General features: G+C 37.6%; 1 protein-coding gene across 1 annotated transcript in view; it reads left to right on the forward strand.

Moving 5' to 3' along the window:
* The window catches only part of ATP13A4 (ATPase 13A4), a gene marked incomplete at both ends in the record, with an annotated part of 141,194 nt that overhangs the window by 111,872 nt on the left and 5,738 nt on the right, over nucleotides 1–23,584 (forward strand). Inside the window, 11 exons of the mRNA XM_079704914.1 lie at nucleotides 49–173; nucleotides 4,907–5,070; nucleotides 5,888–6,010; nucleotides 7,264–7,343; nucleotides 8,766–8,808; nucleotides 9,196–9,305; nucleotides 11,190–11,286; nucleotides 13,005–13,077; nucleotides 19,835–20,006; nucleotides 20,725–20,918; nucleotides 22,128–22,216. Coding sequence (XP_079561040.1) covers nucleotides 49–173; nucleotides 4,907–5,070; nucleotides 5,888–6,010; nucleotides 7,264–7,343; nucleotides 8,766–8,808; nucleotides 9,196–9,305; nucleotides 11,190–11,286; nucleotides 13,005–13,077; nucleotides 19,835–20,006; nucleotides 20,725–20,918; nucleotides 22,128–22,216 — 1,270 coding nt within the window. The remainder of the gene's footprint in view (nucleotides 1–48; nucleotides 174–4,906; nucleotides 5,071–5,887; nucleotides 6,011–7,263; nucleotides 7,344–8,765; nucleotides 8,809–9,195; nucleotides 9,306–11,189; nucleotides 11,287–13,004; nucleotides 13,078–19,834; nucleotides 20,007–20,724; nucleotides 20,919–22,127; nucleotides 22,217–23,584) is intronic.

Here is a 23,584-nt window from a genome sequence, read left to right on the forward strand (position 1 = left end):
GAAAGACTGTAATGTGTGATTTCTGTTCAATCATCCATATACTTCCAGGGACCAGGTAGAATCAGACCTGGTATTTCTGGGATTGCTGATCTTGGAGAATCGACTGAAGGAAGAGACAAAACCTGCCCTGGAAGAGCTCATCTCAGCCCGGATAAGGACTGTAATGATCACAGGTATAGAACAAAGTGTGTGTGAAAACAGGAAGAATTTGATGTGGAAATAGACAGAGATTCACTCATTTAGCAAATCTTGTTGACTTGCTACTATGGGCCAGACACTGTTCTAGACACTGGACATGGACAACAAAATAGGCAAAATTATTTCTCTGAGCATCCTTTTACGTGGCTTAAGATAGAAAATCAATCATTCAATTGAATAAACAGCTAACAATAAGTGTTATGAGATACATAAAACACGTGATGTGGTAAAGTGTCTGACCAGTTACTTTAGATGCAGTGTCCTTTCTGAGAGGGAACGTTTGAAATAACAACTGAATAAGAAGACTTAAGCCATGCAAATATGTTGATTTTTATTATTAAATGTTCAGAGAAGAAGAATGCTTAGTCAGCATGGTCTGTAAAATACATTGAAGGCCCATCAATGAGAGCTACAATTCTGGAGATTAAAAAATGCTGTCCCTTCTACTCTCACTCCCAAACTCCAAATCACAAACAAGGGAGCAGTGAGAAAGGACTGTGCAAGAGAAATGTGTCAAATTTCTTAATGAATGCTTCCGAGTAGAGAGTCAATGATTTCCTAATGCATTCATGTTTTTTGAGTGTGTATTGCCTTCCCTTTCTCTGCTCTCGAAGTCAGATGCATTTAACTCTATGAACTCTGACATCAAGATACAGTCTTGCCCCACCTAAGCACTCTCTCCCTATCCCACTGTCCTTGAACCCAATTTGATGTTGGAAACTCGAGAATACGTTCACCTCCCCTTTTGTGCTTCTCCATCCCCCTCCACTACCACACCCCCCAATCCAAGAGACTTTTGGATCAGTTTTTCCCTCTCCCTTCATAGCCCCTCACCCCAACTTCTAGGTGCTGCTGAGTTAGTTTACTACTTGTTAGAATTCCCCTTACATTATGACCCTTCTGTTTCAAATTTTTTATTTAGTACTTATTTTACACAGTCTCAGAATCTATCCTTTACCAGTTAGATTTATGTAGAAGTAAGAGCTAATCACTCACAGCACTCCCTCTTCACTTCTTCTTTCATATTGAAATTTCTGTTCTGCTTCTTTCCTTGCTTGGTTGTAATTTTTCTGAAGAATTGTCCTTGGATGGGTTGGAAGGGTGATATGCTCTCTGATCTTTTATATACCGTGAAATATCTTCCTTTGCTCTGATAGATGAATGATGTCTTGCCTGGGTATAGGGCGTTTGGGTTAGAGTACCTTTTTTTTTTTTTTTTTTTGCGGTATGCGGGCCTCTCACTGTTGTGGCGCCTCCCGTTGCGGAGCACAGGCTCCGGACCCGCAGGCTCAGCGGCCATGGCTCACGGGCCCAGCCACTCCGCGGCATGTGGGATCTTCCCGGACCGGGGCATGAACCCCCGTCCCCTGCATCGGCAGGCGGACTCTCAACCACTGCGCCACCAGGGAGGCCCCTAGAGTACTTTTAAAAAGAAATTTTTATTGGAGTATAGTTGATTTATAACGTTGTATTAGTTTCAGGTGTACAGTAAAGTGAATCAGTTATACATATATCAATACATATAATATATCCACTCTTCTTTAGGTTCTTTTCCCATGTAAGTCATTACAGAGACCTATATTACACTACTAATGTAAAGAACTCTACATTACAGAGTAGAGTTCTTTGTGCTATACAGCAGGTCCTTATTAGTTATCTATTTTATATATAGAGTCCTTTTTTATTAATGGTCTGTAGGTTTTATTCTTTTGTCTTCCGGTTTTTGGTATTGCATATCACAAGGCCAGTGGAGTCCACTGTAGGTAACTTGTTCTGTTTACATATAATCCTTTTTCTTTAACTTTGGAGTTTAGAAATATTACCAAGATGTGCTATATGTTTGTCTTTTTTCATTAATTTAGTCTGGAACATTGTGAGCATTTTTAATCTGTCTTCTTCTTCTCAGGAAAATTTCTTCTATTGTTAATTAGGGCTTTTGTTCTCTCTCTTTCCTTCTTCCCCTCTGGAATTTCCATTATTCACATGACAGGCTTCCTGGATCTATCCTCTCAGTCTCTTATGTTTTTTTCTTATAACTCATATTTTAAAATTTTTCATATAATTTTTAAAGGCTATATTCCATTTACAGTTACTACAAAATATTGGCTATATTCCCCATGTTGTACATACATCCTTTTAGTCTATCTTATGTAACTCTCATATTTTTATAATTTTGCTCTGAGCTTTAAGAGTTCTTTTTTTGCACCGAATTTTTTCAAACTGAAAACTCAGGTATCAGAAATGAGGATGATCTCCTTCAAATCACCTTTTGAATTTTGAAGTTCTTAAATTGTGTTTTGGAGTAGGAGTGACTTTAGAAAACCATTTTTTCCCTGTGCTCCATTTGAGTTTCCTAAGTGCTCTCATTATTTTTAATGCAGCTTTCTTCTGTCTCTAGCAGCTAGCCTACTTTACCAGTCATGTTCTGGTTGTTCTGCCTTATATTTCCTTATCTAGCTTCTGGAATTTCTTAAGTAGTTTTTATCTTTTTCTGTCAGATGGTTGAGTATCAGGCCTGGGCTGCATGTCCTAAACAACAGACCTCTCGCAGGTGACAGATGGCAAAAAGGTCTGTGTTGCAAAGCAGATGGCTGTTGTTGCCCTGCTGAGGCATGTGGAAGAGCCTCTCACTCTCAGGGCTCCCTGTACTCTTCTGATCTCAGGCTAGAGCATCTCCTTCCCCCCAGTTAGCTATTTTGAGGATTCTCAAAGTATTTTGGTAGAAACCTGGGAGAAACCATGTTAGAGATAGCCAGCCAGTTGTTACATTATTTTTTTTAGTGGTTGCTCTACGAATCACAATATCTGTACCTACCCTTTCAAGAAGGCTTGTCATCATAAACATCCCCTACTTTCCCTCCTCTGTTATTGTTGTATATATATGTGTATGACATAAAATGAAACCCCACCAGACAATGTTAGAGTTTTTCATTTCAACAGTCAAGAGTTGGAGAACATAAGTGAAGAAAAATCGACTTTATATTTATCCAGCTCTTTATTATTTCTGTTCCTAAATGTTCATGTCTTATGTTGCAAGTTTCCCTCTGGTATCATTTCCTTTCAGACTAAAGAACTTCTTTAAGCATTTCTTTTTGAGCATATCTGCTGACACAAATTATCTTAGACTCCCTTACCTAAGAATGTCTTTATTTCTCCTTCATTCCTGAGAATATTTCCTTTAGCTATAGGAGTCTCCGTTGACAATTTTTTTCTTTCAGCACTTTAAAGATGTTTCACTGTTATCTTGCCTTCATGGTTTTTGATGAGAAATCTGTGATAATTTGAATTATTGTTTCCTTATATGCAATTTATTGTTTTCCTTAGCTGCTCCTAAGATATTTGCTTTATCTTCGGTTTTTTAGCAGCTTGATTATGTGTCTGGGTGTGGTTTTCACTGAATTTATATTGTTTGGGATTCACTGAGCTTCTTGAATCTGTAACTTTAAATCTTTTACCATATTTGGGAAGTTTTCTGCTATTATTTCTTCAAAAAATTTTTTCCTGTTCCAATCTTTCTCCTCTCCTTCTTGGGCTCTAATGACATGAATGTGAGTTCTTTTGATATTCTTCAATCTTTGTTCTTTTCTTTTTCAGTTGAGAACTTCTATCTTGTCATTTATTTCAAGAGTATTAACCTTCACCACGTGGAGGAGGATTACAATAGCTGCTTTAAAAGCATTGTCTGATAATTCCAACATCTGTGTCATCTTGGGACAGGCAACTATTGAATTGTTTTTTCTTGAGAATTGGCCAGATTTTCCATGTTTTTCACATGTTGCGAATCCTGAACATTTTGAATATTATGTTGGGATACTTTGGATCCTGTTAAAATCCTCTAGAGAATGTTGAGTTTTTTGTTTTAGCAAGCAAAACTCTGGAATATAGAAGGTGACTAATATCATAGTTCATTTCTTGAAGTTTTTGCTATCCTTCCTTGGGTTTGCTCTATACATGCACAGCTCTGGGTTGAGCTTGGGGCTTACATAGTTCATACACTGAATTAGTCTCCTTGTCTAGCTCTCTTCTTTCTAGGATTTCCCTCACAACTCTTCAGCCCTCCAGTGCCCCTTTCCTGGTTTCTTTGGCCAGAAAAAGTAGGTTTTTCTTGGAGTTTTAGCTATCTGCACAGCTCTGGGACTGGGGCTCACACTCAGGTCAAATTATGTGAGAGTAAAGATAAAAAAAAGCTGAGAATCTCTCCACCTTGTAGATTATTTCTCCAAATTTGACTCCCTTTCACATTCTGCCATTTGTGTTTACTTTTCAAAGTCCTCAGGTAGGTTTTTTAAATGGTATTTTTTCCAGAGTTTTCCACTGTAATCAGTGGGAGAAATAGATTCTAGTGGGCTTACTCCATATTAGCTGGAAGTGGAACCATTAGATGTCATATTAACCAGTAGAGTTTTGCTAAACATTTACTAAGCTGTTGACAAATAACAGAAATATATTTGAACTTTTCTTTTTTAATTTTACTTCCCACTCCCTGGCAAAAATATACTAGTAGGTCATAAAGTAACCAGATGAAAAGCAGCAATAATAAGAAAAGGGATCATAGAATCATGGAAGGTCAGGGCTGAGAGAGAACTTAGAGACTGTTTCTTCTCACACCAAAAATAAGGTCTGAACTCCTTACCCTAGTTTTCTAGGTTCTACGTGAATTGGTTCTGTCTCTTCGATCTCATCTTGGGATACTTTTCCTTTCTTCTAGGTGACAATCTTCAGACTGCAATAACAGTGGCCAGAAAGTCTGGAATGGTTTCTGAAAGCCAGAAAGTCATTCTCATTGAAGCAAATGAAACTACTGAGTCCTCATCAGCATCTATATCTTGGCAATTAGTCGAAGAGAAGAAACATGTTGCTTATAGGAATCAGGTATACCTAAAAGCAGACCTTCTGCCATATTATCTAACTGATCACACAGTGTTGGCTATTGAGCAGCTTTGATTGGCAGAGGTGTACAGGTGACCTAGGGTCAACATACTTCTCCAAATGTCTAACATGTATACAGTTCAAAGAACTCAATTATATCATTTTCCCATACCATTCCTACTGAGCTTTAAGGTATACTGCTTTCCTGGGTGCTGGAAATAATCCATTCTTTTAAACTTAAAAAAGTTTTTAGAAAGAATATAGTAAGTGGGACTGCAAGTCTAATTTTCCATTTTTTCCTTTGCTTGCCAGCCATCCCGCTGGGTTCAAAGGGGATTTAGTCCCTAAGAGAGACACTGCTGTGTATATTGGAAAATCAGACTATATCTTCAGGGTCGGAAGAAGCTTTATTCATTTATCTCCAATCTTGTCAGGATCCTATCTCTATTATGTCCTTGTAAAACAATAATAATTCTGTAAAAAAAAAAAAAAAAAAAAGGAAAGTTCTCACCTCAGGGAGAGATTTGTTAAGCTGCAATGCTTTTGTATTTTACACTTGAAATGTGTGAAATGTGCTTTTCTCTGGGACTCACTGAGATCAAATCAGGATGGGAACAGGACGTGAGTAAGTGTTACCCCCCTGTTCACTAGAGGCTGTTGATGTGCAAAGACTGATCCAGCAAAGAGCAAGTGCTTCTCTGAGGAATCAGGGCTGGACTTTTATAGAGAGATCCCAGACTGTCACTGTTGCCTTCGCTCAGTTACGCTTGTGGTCCTAACCACTCTATCAAGTCTAAAATTACTGTGTCTTGCTTTGCAGGACAATTACATTAACATCAGGGAAGAAGTCTCTGATAACAGCAGAGAAGGAAGTTACCATTTTGCCCTAAGTGGAAAATCCTTCCAGGTTATAAATCAACATTTTGGCAGCCTACTGCCAAAGGTAAGTTCTAAGAGGGTACCAGTCTCCTGGTAAAGATGCTACAATGTCACAGAGCATGATCGTAAATAATTTCAAACCTCTAACTAGGTTAGATATACCTATTGAGTGTATCATAAGGGAAGCAGATAGTTTTGCAGAGGTCACTGCTGTTTCATCTCTTGCTAGATTTAAAATAAGTAAATTTGATTAACTAATTATCCATCATCTATAGGATTAAAATATTAGTGACTTCTCAAGTGATAAGATTACTTTGGGGGAGCTGTCAGTATATTGCCATGGTTAGGGGGTCTCACAGTATAGTGTAAATCCAGCAATTATACAGGAAGGCAGGCCAAGAATAGAGGAATTCCATTAGGTTTTTGATAGAGGACGTCTATACAAAAGAGGGTCAAACTTAAAATTTTCTGATGAAGAACAAACCCACAATGAGGGCAGGTAAGTTATATACATAAAAAAATGTAGCAAACTAGAGAAAGATTGTGTCCAGTGTAAAGCAAAGATAATTTATCTGTATTCAATTGCTCATTATCTTAAGTACTGTTTAAGAAAAAAAGAATGAAGACTTTAAAGCTGAGTGAACAATAAGCTGAGTTTACAGCCAAGAAGAGCAGGGAGCACACAGCTGTAACACAGAAGAATTTAGACTCTAGGATGGGGTTCAGGTGGATGGAGCTGGTACAGGTTTTTAGACAACAATCCATTAATGTGACAATCCATTAATGTTTCAGAGCCCAAATAAGGCTGGAGATATCAGCTGAGTTTCACAATTGGTCAAGCCCAGATGGTATGGTTAAGTCAAAGACCACAGATAGTCACCCTCTCATCACTAGGATATTTTTCTGCTAGATCTGAACAATTTTCTGAGAAGCAATTGTCTCCTTTCCTTCTCCTGGGATCCTGACCTCTTGTTATCTTGCAATTTCTCATACTTTACTGGTTTAAGGTTCCATCAAGCTCAGGGTTTTTCAGGACCACATTCTTCATGGCCCCTGAGCTAAATTCCTGTAGGTCATCATTTTCATCAATTATGTCTATTAAGTAGTCATTTTTACTGATTTTGGTCTTCCTGATCACTTATCTGATGACCAAAGTCTCAACATCTGTCTTAAAATCCAAAGAAGGACTTCTTGGAAACAAATATTTTTCTCACTCATGGTTATCATTACCCAGTCAGTGTTCTGAATGTTATCAATTACTTCATGTATGACCAGCTGACATAATAAAAAAAATTTTCCCTTTTGCATTCTTTACAGATATTGATCAATGGGACCATCTTTGCAAGAATGTCTCCAGGGCAGAAATCCAGTCTGGTGGAAGAATTTCAGAAACTAGAGTAGGTCTTTACCAATTCAGATGGTGTGAAGTGCATGGAGGCATGACAGGGGGAGAGTAAGGAAGTCACTGACTTTGGTTAGGGCAGTGGTTCTTAACGTGGCTGCACATGACAGTCACCTTGGGAGCTTTGAAAAATTAGCAATACCAGGACACCACCATTCAGAGATTCTGATTCAATTGCTCATGTGGGCACTTGGAATCAGTATTTTTTAAAAGTTCCTTTTGTAAGTCAATTATGTATCCAGAATTGAGAACCCCACTGAAATAGAACATAAGGGACACAAGAAATAACTCTGGAAAGGTCATCTGAACTTGGCTCCTAAAGGTACAATGAAAATTTAGACTTCATTTTTACAAATTATTTTCATGGTTAGGATACAGGGAAGTCCCTATGACAAGAGATTCACATAACCCTAAAAATATTAAAACATTCTTATGCCAAAGCATCCTCTCCATCCTAAATCAGAAAAATATTCTTAACACAAAGGGTCTCCATTGTCAGAATCCCATCATTTGGGATCCTTTATTTCCTGTTAATGGAAGCCCATGGAGTCTCGGAGGCTTTCTCTACCTCTGGTGCTGGACCACACTCACACAGCTCCAACTCCTACCTGCCCCTTGTCCACCCTCCTACTCATTGATTCAGTCACTAGGCAAAAGTTCTATATTCAAAAAGCCCTATCTTCTCAATATGGCTAAAAACCTCCACAGTAAATTTGTTGCCTTAGGTAGCAGTGTGGAAGAGAAGTACAGCAAATTCTGCAAACACTGTCAGAGTGCTCCTACCTTAAAAAGCAGACTGTCTTCGTCAACAATTCAAGAGAGCAGTATTCATCCGGCCTCAAAAAGCAATCCTGAAATGGGAATATATTTTCTTTCTTCAACTTCTGGTCCTGGCACCACATTTTTGAGTTGAGTGACAGCTGACACGGTGGATTTCCTCTCCAGTTACTATTAATGTCACCAACAATAATTCTTATTTATCATTTTAGAATACATCACTTCACCGAATACTCATAATGCTTGTAGGGGAGAAAAATGATAGTCAAAATGGGGAAGTGATCGGGTCAGAGATCCAGATCTTCTGGCTTCAAATTCTGTGCCCTCCCCACCATGCCATGCTGTCATATAATCGTGAACATCCTGTTTTACAGCTGACAGAGCTGCCTCCTAGACAGAGAAGTGCAGGGTCTCCCTGAATCGCTTGGAGTCAGGAAGGCTGTATGGGATTTCTTAATCCATTGTAGGAACTGCTGAGTCATACTTTATTTTAGTCAAACCAGACTGTTAGGGAAACTCCCTTAAAATAAGTAATAAGTTTGAGCCTTAAGTAATGAAGCTCATTTTATCTTTTTAATTAGAGCAAATAGCAGGTAAGATTGATTTGATCTCCTCTACAATTGACACGGTTCCCTTTTAGTTACTTTGTAGGTATGTGTGGTGATGGAGCCAATGACTGTGGGGTAAGTAGCTGTCAGTGTGTCAATTGTACTTGCTTCAAGCCCTGTAAGAGATAGTATCCCCTGGGATATATACCACCTCCATTCCTCTTGAAGGAGGAACTGATGTGGGCGGTTTGGAAAGGTTTTAACCAAAGCCACACAATGACTCAGTGGTCAGTACAGACTAAATGGGGTAGAATTTGGCTCTGGATTCTCCACTTCTTTAGCTAGGTGTCCCAGTGCCATCTCTTTCTTATGTGGCAGGCAGAGCAAAATTTGATCATCTCCTGGCCAGTGCTTCGGCCCACAAGCCACTACATGGGTAGCTTAATTAGCCTTTCTTGTGTGGCCTCAGGAGAGATGTGTGTGAGTGTGCATCTATACAGTAAGCTGACTCTTTGCTTTCAGGCTTTGAAAATGGCTCACGTGGGCGTCTCTTTATCAGAGCAGGAGGCATCTGTGGCTTCACCTTTCACTTCTAAAACTCCAAACATTGAATGTGTACCTCACCTTATCAAGTAAGTAGGTACTTTCCCCCAGCATTGTTTTAATGCCTCTTGATTTTAGGTGCAGACCCCTTTGTTTTGCCAGGCAAAGACCAGTGGAAATGTGTGTCTCTGGGTGGGGAGGGTGCTTTGTGGGAGAAAGCAGTCAAACATTCTACTCCAGAGTGGACTTACCTCCTGGGAAAACAGTGGCATTTCTAATGAAAACCACTGAATAGATTATTTTTAGAAGATTAGAACCTGGAACTTGTTGTTGCTTGGAAAATGTCAATCATACTCTTATTATTATTATTTTAAATGAATCTCCTTAGATACTTTCTTAATGGAGAATTGACAGAAACTTTTTCTTCCCTACTTGCTTTCCTTTCCTCTTGCCTCTTTATGCATCCTTGGAATATCCTTCCTATCCCCAGTTTTCAGAATATTTATTCATCTTTGCTGCTTCTACTACAATTTCCCTTGGTGCTTTGTTCCTCTCCCCCAACCCCAGAATATGTACTTCTGCTGCATTTTGTTTGAATGATGGAGATGGTTAGCATTGTGGCTGCTTTTGGTTATTATAACTAGTATGTGTTTCCAGTTTATAAAATGCTTTAATGCCTAGTATCTTATATATCAAAACAGCCTGGAATTGTAGGGATGGTCACTATTTCTTTTACAAACAAAGAAATTGAGGCTCAGAGAACTTGATGTATCGAAGCTCACAGCCATATAGGATTGAAGATTGCATTAAAATTAATTTTGTTTCAATGTGTTTTATCTACAAATATCATACTCTTTCCACCACATTAAAATAATGATTTGACTAGCTCCTCCCCATTTAAAAACTGTATTCATGCATTTGACAAATATTTATAAAGTAGGGACTTAGTGCCAGGAACAGTTGGAGGCACTGGGAACCCAGAAGCAAATAAATCGAACGTCCCTTGATCTCGTGAAGATTTCTTCCCGTGAAGAAGTTGGGTAATAAACACACACACAGAAAAACCAGGGGGAGTGTGAAAAGTTGGAAGATGGCTTGCGCAGTGGAATCGGCTGCTTCAGAAGTGGTGGTGTGGGGAAGCCTTTCTAAGGAGGTGAGGAGGAGGAGAAACCACCTTCTAGGCGGAATAAACAGCAGCAGCAAAGCCCTGATACAGGAAAAAGGCTAGTTTGAGGATCAGGTTTTGGAATCCCAGGAAACCATTCTGACCAGAAGTAAATTTCAACTCTATTTTTTCCCAAATGAATGAGATAAAAGTGGCATTTCATAAGTACTCTATTTTACACTCTAAATATATACTATTCATTCAAAGTCAATCAACAGTAATACAAATGAACAGGCGTATTGATTCCAGTCTCTTTAAATTTGATGTATGCCTAATTTGAGTGTGCATATTGTCTTAGTTCAGTTTTAGAAAAAGTTGGGACTGCCAAATGAAATTTGAATGAGATGGTTGCAAACTCCTGAAGCACCTGGAGCATGAAAATAGCCCCCAAACCTGCAATCTTATTTAAATTCCTCAGTTCACAGATGAAGAAACTGTGACCAAGAGAGGGAAAATGACCTTTCAAATCACATTAGTGAGTAGATATGAGATCTGGGACCAGTTCCCAGGTCTCCTGACTCAGAGCTGAAATAATGCCTGCAGACAGGACAAGAGTAACTCTACATTCGGGCTCCAAAGCTCAATCAAAGTCCTGTGGACCTTGGCCTGGAATTAGTCTTCCTTGAAAATCTAGTACACTGACTGCCGGCTCCCACTGGCTCAAGACTGTCCAGTCTGTCAGACAAACAATCGAATTATCAGGCTTTGATTTTTTTCTTCTGAGCTCAGCTGAACAGCACAGAATAACTGACCTCATTTCTTTTTGTGACTTTCATTTCATTGCTCTTTCATTTCTTTTCTCCTACAGGGAAGGACGTGCAGCTCTCGTTACCTCATTTTGCATGTTTAAGTACATGGCGCTGTACAGCATGATTCAGTATGTTGGTGTTCTGCTGCTCTACTGGGTATGACTTGACACCTAGCCTCTTGGTTAGTGAGAGCTAAAACAAGTAGCGGTCACTGGCAATTTGCAATGCCTCTTAAAGAAAGAATGCACATGGGATATTTCGAGTACCAATAGCCTCTCTAAAACTATCTTTAACATTTTTGAAAGTAAATCAGAAATAGACAAGGATACAAAGGAAAAGTCATTGGTGTCGGTTCTCTGACTCTCTGACAGAAGTTTCTTATCTCGTTGTAGCTGAGGTTCAGAACTGAAGGTAAACTTTCTCCCTCACTGTTGTTTTGGCTTGCCTGGACTGGGTCTCTATCTTCCCAGTTCCAGTGTGGCTCCACCCTAGCATAACATTCATTAAAGAGGTGCTTCTCTAATTGGGGTTCTGGTAAATGTTTCATAACTGGCTCTCCCTGGAAACACAAGACCCGATGATTAATGTTTACCAATTTCAATGACGTAACTACTCCCACCATGGCTGATTTCAAGCTATCTACCTGACGTCACTGAACATGGAGTTGGGAAGAGATGTATTATACAGTAACATACCATTCTGTAGTACTTGCACCATATAGATACAAGAGTTGTAAATAACCTTAAGACCATGGAAAATATTTAAATGTAGGAAAACGATTAGAGAGTGATGAGTTTGGGCTATTTATTACCTGTGTTTTTAGTATAATTTATTTAATGGTAAATTTGTATAATTTAAGTTTTTATATTGGCTGTGTTTAAAAACCAGCTCACAGAATTCCTGAAACTTTAGCAGTTGACTTGCATGAGCTAGTACAAAGCAGCATATCACTGATTCCCTGAATACAGGGACTTGAAAATTGGCATATCATGCCCCCCAGAGCACATAGGTCTTGTGATGGTTTTTACTATTTAACAAAATATAAAAGGAGAAAAGACATATCAACACGTGGGCTTATTCTGTTAAGTAACACTAAGAAAGTGAATTCCATTTGTGCTGAAGGTATCTAGATTCATCTCTATGTCTTGCCCCCTTGCTCCTGGTATGAAGGTTTTTACTTCCGTTATTTTCAGATTATATAAGTCCTTTTCCTCTCACTGATGAATGGGCTGGAAAAGGAGAGGCTGTTTATAGAAATTTGGCCCTATTTTGGAATCCCAATAACTCATTATGCTCAAAAGTAGAGTTAAACATGGGTCATCATTATCTCCTTTCCACGAAGGAGGTGGTGGGGGGAAGGAAACAAGTTTCTTGAAATCAGTAAGACATGAACATTTTTTTTCAAGAATATCAAGATGCTTTATCGGGACTTTCTAACAACACCCAAGAATGCAAATAGTGGGTTTAGTTATTCTCATTTTCCATTGGTGAAATTTAGGTAAGATCACCACACATTTGTCACTGACCATTGGGAATGTATCATTTTGTTGTGCCAGACCAAACCCCAACCTTTCTGCTAACAAGTAGAAAAGAGAGTAGAGATGAATCAGAGTGAGATGTTCCCCTCAACAGGGGTGACACTGATGCTCAAAGGATCAGCCCAGAAAGCACACTGCAGGGGCCCTCCTGGCTAGAAAGGAGTTTGCAGGCTTGTCTTTGGTACCCCTGCTGACATGACCAGGACCCTGACCATACCATCTCCTTGGTAATTTACTTGAAAATCCTATGTTGCAGTGAGAAAATGAGTGCAATTGATGTCACAGTTCATCCAGAAGGTTATAACTTTTTTGAGCCACTTTCCTTTTTATTTTCAGGAGACAAACAGCCTTTCAAATTACCAGTTTCTGTTCCAGGATCTGGCCATTACAACTCTTATTGGTGTAACAAGTAAGATGTCTTTTAAATTTTCTTCTCAGAGATACTCCCCTCCACTTGCTTCCCTCTGCCCCTGCAGGGTTAGTCCACCATTGAGGGGTAGCAGCTATAGCCGCAGTGATGAATGACTTATTACCAAAGGGGTATGGTATGCAGAGAGAGAAAGAGGAAATAGAATCTTCATTTTTAAGTGTTGAAAGTGTTAGCAAAGGAAAAGCTGGCTCGTTGTTTTGCTGTTTTCCACAAAATATAGAGCTCCTATAAATGGTCACTAAACCTTTAAAATGAAAAAAAGCACCTTGAAAATCAGGAACACTGACTTCAGTGTGCTTTTAGGTATAGTTATGGTCCAAATGTGCCCAATTTATGGAAGTTAAATGGCTTTTATGTTTCCCATTTCCAATCCTAACCTCTCAGGATTTAGAACAGAGATTAAATGTAATCTTGCCGTTCTGCCACTCTCACCCACCACCTCCTAACTAATATATGAACTGTCTCCCCACTATGGGATTTTTCCCCAGCCTGACCACTATCCATCATCTTTACCATATTCTCTGCTTTTCTCTCTTATATATGAATGCCACCAGCTCCACTTGTACTTTAAATCCTACCTGCTCCTACCTCCTCAAGGATTTTGTTCCTGGAATGATCTTTTTCTCTATCACCAACTTTTCTCTGGTCCACTGGACCATTCCAATCAGCAGATAAATATATTTTTGTATCTTCTTTCTTTAAAACCTCTTCTATGACCCCAAATCTACCATTAGCTACTGTCCTCCTTGTTCTCAAACTTCCCAAACAGTTGAGTAGACCCACTTTGTACACTTGCCATCTCTAATTCTATTGTCATTTCATTTCAATCAGCCTGATTCTAATGTTCACGGGCATGAATTTGGATCCTGGGCCTGTACAGTTGTTTGGTGGAAGGTAGTGGTTTCCTGGCACATATGTAACAGCCAGCTCTCCAAAAAATTGTAGATATGCATGTATATGCATATGCAAAGAAGCTTATTATAAGCTTTACTAAAAAGAAAAATGTGTAGTGAGCAATTATCAAATAACAATAAAGTATACATTACTCTTCCTTGCAATTTCCATTTAGCCAATGGATTCTCACAGAATGCTTTAACTGAGTTTCACCAAAGTCTTGTATACATAGTCAATATATTGTTGTGATTGATGACTGAAATAGTTCTGATGTGAATGAATGTTCATTGATGTTTTTCTTTACCTGAGTGAGCGAAACAACACAGGCTTATGCTGAAACTTTAATCATTCATCAGTCATATGAGCAACTTTTTTGCTAATTTGGATAATAGTTCTTGAAATCTGGAAGAATATTTCCTCAGTTAAAAAACAATTGTTCATGATGTAATGGCTACAGACGTGACACACGTTTAAGTTCAATCTCCATTATTAACTTTAAGAACAGAGATAATGCTAAACTGTAGTAAAATCATTAGGACGTTATCAGTTCTGAGTATTCATTATCTTTGTTTTTAAGATAATATTTATTTAATTGCAACTTTATATAGTATTCTTCTAATAATGGCCATATTTAATAATTAGCTTACAAACGTAGTGGCAGTTGGCTCTTGTGAGCTCGTATGAGCCAGCTCCAGACACCACTGGCTGGGAGGGTCCACGTTACTGATACATTCAAAAATACCAGCATATACACACTACTGTATATAAAGTAGGAAAACAACAAGGACCTACTGTATAAAATAGGGAACTATACTCAATATCTTGTAATAATCTGTAACAGAAAAGAATCTGAAAAAGAATATATATATGTGTGTGTGTGTATATATATATATATATATAACTGAATCACTTTGTTGTACTAGCACAACATTGTAAATTAACTATACTTCGATACAAAAAAAAAGTACCAATCTTAGACTGCCTCTTCCACATTCCTCCTGGTCTTGCTTTCACACTGTTTCCACTATTTCATCTTATACCTTGTCGTCATAATCTTAACAGCTATCACGCCAACTTATGGTTTAAAAAGCTTGCTCAAAAGCTTTGCTTTCAGAGAATATACTCAAGGAGAGTAAGTACTACCCACACTTCGGCTGTCTCTTCCCCAACACTGCTCTTGTCAAATCCACCAATGACTTCCTTGTGGTCAACAGTACTGATCACTTCTCTTTCCTCATTGTACTTGGATCTCTCAACAGCACTCTTATCCTTCAAAAGGTTTCTTCTCTTGGCTTTTGTGATGCCACACACTCCTGAATTAACTATTGCCTTAATGAATACAGCTTCCTCATGTCTTTTGCTGGTCTCTGCTCCTTTACCTGTGCTCTTTTAGAATGTTCCAAGGCTTGCTTGTTCTTAGGTTCTCTTATCTTTTCAGTCCACACAATCTCCCTAAGTGACTTCAACCAATTCTATGGCTTTAATGATATCTGTATGCTGACGAATCCCAAATTTATGTCTCTAGGCTTGATGTCTATCCTAAATTCTGGAAATTCAGCTGCTAAGCATCTAATCTTGGATATTTAACAGGACGGAGACTTAATGTGCCCAAACAGATTGCTTTATTCTATCAGATCTGATATTCAACAAAATTATTAAATATTTACTGAGTGTCTGGTTTGTACTACTTACTGTAATAAGCACTTGATATACATCAGTGGAAAAAACCATAGAAATTCCTTTCCTCATGGAGCTTGTTTTCTACTGAAGTAGTACCACAATCTACCAAGTTGTTCACATCGAAGACCTGGAGTCATCCTTAATTTCCCTCTTTTCTTCACCTTTACATATAATATCTATATATATACAATTCCTATTGGCTCTACCTCCGAAACACATCCTACATAGCTTCTCTCCATCCCTATTGTAGCCACTGTCACAAAACCATGTCACCTCCCCTGTGGATTACTGCGATACCTTCACAACTGATCTTGCTTCTGCTCATGCTGACTTCTCCTCACCCCAATTTACCTTTCACACTGTAGTAAGACTGTTGTTTTTTAAATGTAAATTTTATTGTCATCCTTCCCATTTCCACTAAATCCAAAGTCTTACATGATCTGGCCTACTTCTGCAGCTTCACCTCTAACCATATTGCTACCCACTCACTTGTTCCCGGCATCCTGGTCTTTCTGTCTTGTGAGCATTACCAAGCTTGTGGGCACCTCAGCACCTTTGATTTTGCTATTTTCTTTGCATAAAATACTCTCCCTGTAGATCTTCCTATGGTTCTTGCTTTTTCTTTTTAGTCAGAAAAATGTCACCACTTCAGAAAGGTCACTTTAAATAGTGAACAAGCCAGTTATTCTCTATCACCACACGTTCTGCTTTATTGTTTTCACACTACTTTTCACAATCTGAAATTATGATATTTACCAATGTTTTTATTTGTTTTTGCCTGCCCTCCCTCACTCAGTGTGTGTACATCATGAGAACAGCACCTTGTCTATCCTGATCACTGATGTATTCCCAATACTTCTAACAGCGCCGGACATATCAAAGGAGCTCATTAAATATTTGTTAAATCTACTGTAAGAACATCCTTGGACAGTCCTTACTGTTAACAGAGTAATCCTTTACATCAAGCCAGATCTACCTCTGTGTAACTTTCACCCATCTCAGTCTTCAGTTCTGCCATTTGGGGTGGCAGAGAATAGTCTGATTTTTCTTTCCAGAATAGTTCTTCAGACACTTGAAAACAGCTCTCATTTCTTCTGTGATTATTCTCTTTCCCATAACAAGCTTCTCCAGATTTTTCTCTATTTTTTGATATAATTGATTGTGAAAAGAAGATGGAAAACATTGCAAGAGATAACAAAGAAAAAAAACACCTATATCCTGCTATCCAGAGCTAACAAATTAAATCATTTTGATGTATTCCCTTCCAATTATACACAAACACACACACACACATGTATAGATAAAGAAATTTGAATTATGTTTTCTATATAATAGTTGTGCATCCTGTTTTTTTTAGTTTAACTTTATGACCACTTTTTTATGTGTAAATATTTTCATTCTTTTTTATTGTGGGAAATTATACATAACATAATATTTGCCATTTTCACCATTTTTAAGTGTACAATTCAGGAGCATTAATTACATTCACAACATTGTGCAACCATCACCACTATCTATTCTAATTTTTTTCATCACCCCAAACAGAAACACTTTACCCATTAAGCAATAACTCCTATTGCCCCTCCACCTAGCCTCTGATAACCACTAAACTATTTTTTGTCTCTATGAATTTGCCAGTTCAAGATGTTTCAAATAAGTTGAACCATACAATGTTTGTCCCTTTGTTTCTGGCATATCTTATTAGCATAATACTTTCATGATTCATCTATGTTGTAGCGTGTGTCAGAACTTCATTCTTTTTTATGGGTGAATAATATTCCATTATATATATACCACATTTTAATGTTGATGTGTTGAAACTCAACTGATTTTTATGTGTTGATCTTGTATCCTGCAACATAGCTGAATTCATTTATCAACTCTAGCAGTTTTCTTGAGGATTCTTTGGAATTTCCAATATTTGGTATCCTGTCACTTGTGAATAGAGATAGTTTTACTTCTTTCCTCCAACTTGAATGACTTTTATTTCTTTTTCTTCTCTAATTGCTCTAGATAGAACTTCCAATGCAATGCTGAATAACAGTGGTGAAAGTAGGCATCCTTGTTTTGTTCCTGATTTTAGGGGGGAAAGCTTTCAATCTTTCACCCTTGAGTGTGATGTTAACTGTAGGTTTTTTATTACATAATATATAATTATGAGGATTACATGTAATATGCTAAATGTGTAACAATCCAGTTTGAATAGGTACCTTAACTTTAGTAGCATATAAAAACTCTGCTACTTTACAGGTCTGTCTCCTCCTTTTATGCTGTTGTTGTCAAATTACATCTTTATCCATTGTGTGCCCAGTAACATATGTATATAATTGTTTTTTACGCATTTGTCTTTTAAATCATGTAGGAATAAAAAGCTGAGTTAAAAAACACAAATACAATAGTATAGGATTTCATATTTGCCCAAATAATTACCTTTACTGGGCAAAATGAGCACATCAATAAAGAGATAGAAATCATAAAAGACGATTCTTTAAAAAGAATGTCTTTGGGCTTCATTTCAAAATTTCTATCTCTTAAATACTCTCCTTTTGTTCACATTATTTCTCTGATTTCCTTCAGTTCTTTGAGCATGTTAAAAACAGTTGTATTAAAGTCTTTGCCCAGTAAGTCCAACATCTGGGCTTCCTCAGAAATAATTTCTGTCAATTTATTTTATTCCATTAAATATTATAATGTTGTAACTCTGGAAATCAGATTCTTTCCCCTCCCCAGGGCTTGATGTTTTTTGTTTTGCTGCTTTTTGAAGACTGTAGTAGTCCATTTATTTAGTGACTTTTCTAGTGTTTTGACAGAGATATCCATGAGTTGAATTCCATGAGTTTAAAAACATGAACAAAGAAATACCTCTCCCAGTGTTTGCAGACTAGTTCTGTGCTGGGGCACTTCAACACTTAACTAAGCTTGTGCTGAGTCTAGCGATTATACAGCGCTGAAAGCTTAGGGTCTTTTCTGGTCTTTTCTGAGCATACATCTTTGGCAGGCACATGGCTTTCTATATTCCCCAACATGCACAGGTAATTTTGAATACCATTATTTTCCAAATAAATGCTCCTTAACTTTTCTTTCTAGGCTTCAGTTGGTTATTTTATGTCTCAACTCTAATCTTTTGTTCCCCATGACTATGGGTAGCTTGTTAGCCTTACAGTGTTTTTAAGGAGTGTATGCTGCTTTTCTGCCCTAACTAAGTTTTTTATTAGGCAAAACAGAGATGAACACCTTGCATCAGTTCTCCAGGTAGCTTCCAGACAGGTTAGAACAGACATACACAATAATTTGTGGATAAAGTCTGCTTTTCCTCTTTTGTAACCAGGGACCAGGATCCCCCACTGGGAATGCAGAAAACCATGTTCAAGATTGCCATTGAGCTAAGGAGGGAGGGGGGCAAGGGCAAGTAAAAATGCCACAAAGCTTTCTTCCCATTTTTAAGTTGTCTTTTTCTTGACTCAGCATTTGCTTGTTTGCTGTAAACTTTCATCTGTTTTTCAGAATTCTGACAAAGTTGCTTCTGACAGTTTCCTTTTGTTTTTCAATGTTTCTGTGGAGGGATGGGATGTTGGAGTTGCTAATCTGCCATTTAGTTTATGTCACTCCTCATTTTGTTATTAAATATTTGAAAACATTACTTCTTAGTGACTGTATGTTGTTTCATTATAGAGATGTACCATAATTTACTGTAAATGATGCTGTGATGAACATCTTCCTACATCTCTGATTTTTTAGCTTAGGAAAAACTTCCAGAAATGGGATAGCTATGTCAAAGGTTATGAACATTTTTCAATCTCTTCATATTTATTGCCAAATTGCCCTCCATAAGGTATTTTTGTGTCAATATATGTTTCCACAAGCAGTGTATAAGAGTGCTCACTTCATCACTTCCTCATCTATAATTTAATAGTCTTTGCTTATTTAATAGGGGGAAAAAGGGCATCTTGTTGTTGTTCTATGTTTTCTCTTTCAAGAATCCCTCATATGACTTGAGTTTGAATTCATTCATTGTTTTATTCCCTTACTTTGTGATGTATCAATATTTCAATTTGTCAATTTCCTCAGATATATGGGCCCAAGAAGTTACACCATTCTTCTGATGAAGAATACAAAATTTTCCTGCTCTCATATACATATAAAACTTGAATTTATTTTGTAGTGAATTTGAATGGTGCCTATCCCAAGCTGGTGCCTTTCAGACCTGCAGGACGGCTGATCTCCCCGCCTCTGCTGCTATCTGTGATTCTCAACATTCTTCTCAGCCTGGCCATGCACATTGTGGGCTTCATTCTGGTTCAGAGGCAGCCTTGGTATTCCATGGGGATGCACAGGTACGATCACAGCCTTAGATTGTCACATTCTAATTTCTGTCAAACATCATCTGGCCCATATGTTGGGAGGCAAATGGGTCTTCATTCTACTAAAGCTTTGGCTTCCTTAAGACCCTTGGCAGTTTTCCAGTGATCTCTTCTTTGTAGCACAGTTTGGTGGCATCATTCATTAGCACTTATCTTTGCTCATCTTGAATGATAGTGAACTCTGACCATCTTTTATATCTAGGGTGACCATGCATTATAGTTTGGCTAGGCAGCCCTATTTTAAGCCTGATATCCCAAAGAAATGATTATATTTTTTCCTTTCACATTCAAATCTGTGCCTGTTGGATGATAAATTGTATAGTCACACTACTTGTAAATGTTCAGAAATCTGAAGCAAATAGAGGGAAGTGTCATGGCTTATTCATATCTTTTTCTCTCACATAATCTTACTACATTATTTGTGCCCAACTTATTGAATAAATAGCTTGTTGGATCTGTTATCTATCTATCTATCTATTGATATCTATCTATCATCTATCTATCAATCATCTATCCATCTACCCAAAATATAGATCTATACATGCTGGTTTCTTTCTCCTTACTTTTCAGTATATTCTTTCACAAAGTGTAGGCAATTATAGAATCATTGAGGACATGTAGTTGCGTAGATACATATGCTTCGTAAGGGCTTGTCATCTCACTTCATTAGCTTCTTTGGTTTCCTTTTTAGTACCTGCACAGTGCAAAATGAAACCACCTCAAAGTTAACCATTTCTCCAACTGCTCCAGATACGATCGGAAGTAATGGTGTCTTCACAAGTTTTGAGAACACTACTATATGGTTCTTGGGAACAATCAACTGTATCATTGTGGCTCTTGTCTTCTCTAAAGGAAAACCATTTAGGCAGCCCACATACACAAACTGTGAGTAGAACTGTACCATATCAGAGGTGAGAGGTCATCAGAGAGGAGAACAGATACTCCTGGATCACTCAAGGAGCAATTGCAGAGTTGGCACTCATCTAGGGTCTTCTGACTTCCACTCCAGGGCTCTGTAAACACATGCAGCCTTATTTCCTGGTCCTTTGCTACCTCCCTCAAAGCTGTGTTAAATACTAGAGTTTCTTAATCCACCACTTCCCTTCCCTAGAAATTTGTCTCCAGGTATCTTTTCATGGGTTCACTCCAAATTGGGAAGACACGTTTAATTCTCTGCTTGTCAGTACTTGTCAGAATTCATCTCAGAGGAGGTGGGGAGAAGGGTCACAGCACTCAATTGGAAGTGTCTCCTGTCATGAATACAATGCTCAGGATTACACTGTTTGATTGGCAGTTCTGGGAGCGGGTCCAACCTGGAGGAGCCTGACTATAGAAAGTTGTTGAGATTCTTGGCCAAAGTACCTCTCACCTCCTTACAGTCCGGGCTGAGGGTGGGGGTGAGTGTTAGGAGAAGTAGGTGACCTGTTTAGCTTTTGGGACATGTATTTGCATAGCATCACTATGCCTCTAAATGGGAAAATTTCGAAGCACAAGTTGAAGAATCAATATCCTCAGAAAAATCTGTTCGGAGAAAGTTATTTTGCTCTTATTCTTGGGATGAGGAAGCAATCGAATGCTGACCTCCGCATGATTGCAATTCAAACATTTGTTTATTTACAGTCCTCCTTTTTCCCAGAAAAGGATTTGAGGCAGATGATTTTTTTTAACATCTTTATTGGAGTATAATTGCTTTACAACGGTGTGTTAGTTTCTGCTTTATAACAAAGTGAATCAGCTATACACATACATGTGAGGTGGATGATTTGCATTAAAGAGACTCAGATACTTGGATATCTCCAAGGCATTTATTGAAAACGTTATTTTGTCAGTATTACCCTATATGTATGTCCCATTTTTATTAATTGAAACATATAACATGCAAGTGAAATTTTCCAGTTACCTCAAGGACATACATAGAAATAGTAGAGGTGAGACCCATTGCATAGAAATGAGTACTTTTCATCTATTTTGCTGAGTTTGTATGTAGAAATCAAGTAAATCTAATCAGTGTTAATCTAGAATATGTGTATCAATGGATGTGATACTCTGGACTCAGATTTCTCTAAATGATAGCTTGTGTTCTTATTTCCTCAGATATATTTGTCCTTGTGCTGGTCATACAGCTGAGTGTGTGTCTATTCATTCTATTTGCCGATATTCCAGAATTATATAGGCGTCTGGATGTAAGTCTTGTCTCTGGGATATGATGATATTTTATAGTTATATAACACTCCGACTTCAAAAAGCAGGCCACAATTGCAATTGACACGGATTCTTGACACCTTTTATTCTTTTGAGATGGTAGGGTTAAAATGAATGCTGAATTTATTCATAGTTTTTATTTAAGCTGGTCGGGAAATAAAATTCTGTCTAGCCTTGATTTCAAGTATTTCAAAAGCATTGAACATTTTTCCTTTAAAAGATCCCTGTAAGATTGGAAATTCTATTTATACATTTTCTCTTTCAAATGTGAGAGAATTTTCTCTTAAATGGTTTTGTTTTGAAGCTGTTTAAAACAGTTTTGCCTATAACACTTTTGGGGTTAATTCTCAAATCTGTATTTACATTTTTTCTTTAACTTTTTAAAAACGTGTTTTTCTGTATTACATACTTAATGTCTGCAAAAGTTACGTTCAAAGATCCATATCTTACCTCAAGTACTCTCTTACAGTTTTGTGATTTTGAGACAACTGTGAAACTCTAGAAGAGACAGAAATTTTACATATTCAAACAAGGGAAAATGTATATTTTGATTCCTCTAATCTATTCTTCTTTTGAATTAGAAGTTAATCATTAATAAAAGTCCTTTAGACCAATAAATAGGATACAGAAGAGGTGATAAAAGGAACTGAGCTTTTAGTTCTTTGTAAAATTGCCTGTCTGCTTCTCCATCTCAAAGATAAGTTTCATGAGGGCCAAGATCCTATCTTATTCATTCTTGTATTACCAGTGCCTGGCATAGTGAATGCCACATAATGGCAATGACTGACTGACTGGTCATTGCAGATCAGGTTCCTAAATGTAGACAAGCATTTGGAGTACATAGTGCATTCCAAACCAGCAACACCTTCACAAGCCCATGGTGACATTTGACATATAAACTAATATCTACATTCAGTTTTTCGTTTTTATAATTGTATTACTGTGGTTAACAGTATAATTGTATTCATGAATTAGATTAGGTACTCATGGAGATAAATAGTCTTTGCCCACTAGTCTTCTAAATGAGTTAAAATTCCTTAATCCTGCCGAAGTTAAGGTTAAAACATGTTGGATTTAGTTACACTCTTAAGTTAGTGAAGACTGTTTCAGAGGGGCTGAGACCTCTTGTAACAAAATAAGGAATGTATTTGTTTTGGAGGGAACCTGTGCAGAGTCATTGCCAGCATGACTTCAAAAAATTCTGCAAAGGATTAGTGCTCATAAAATAATTATTTTTCTTATTACATAAAATTATGGGTGCATTTTAAAAAATGTAACTATGCAGGTAAGGAAAATTATAACATCATTAACTATAGCCTTCCATCTTTGAAAATTCATATATTATAAAT

This window comes from Hyperoodon ampullatus (assembly GCF_949752795.1).
Source record: "Hyperoodon ampullatus genome assembly, chromosome: 5".
Classification (NCBI taxonomy): domain Eukaryota; kingdom Metazoa; phylum Chordata; class Mammalia; order Artiodactyla; family Ziphiidae; genus Hyperoodon; species Hyperoodon ampullatus.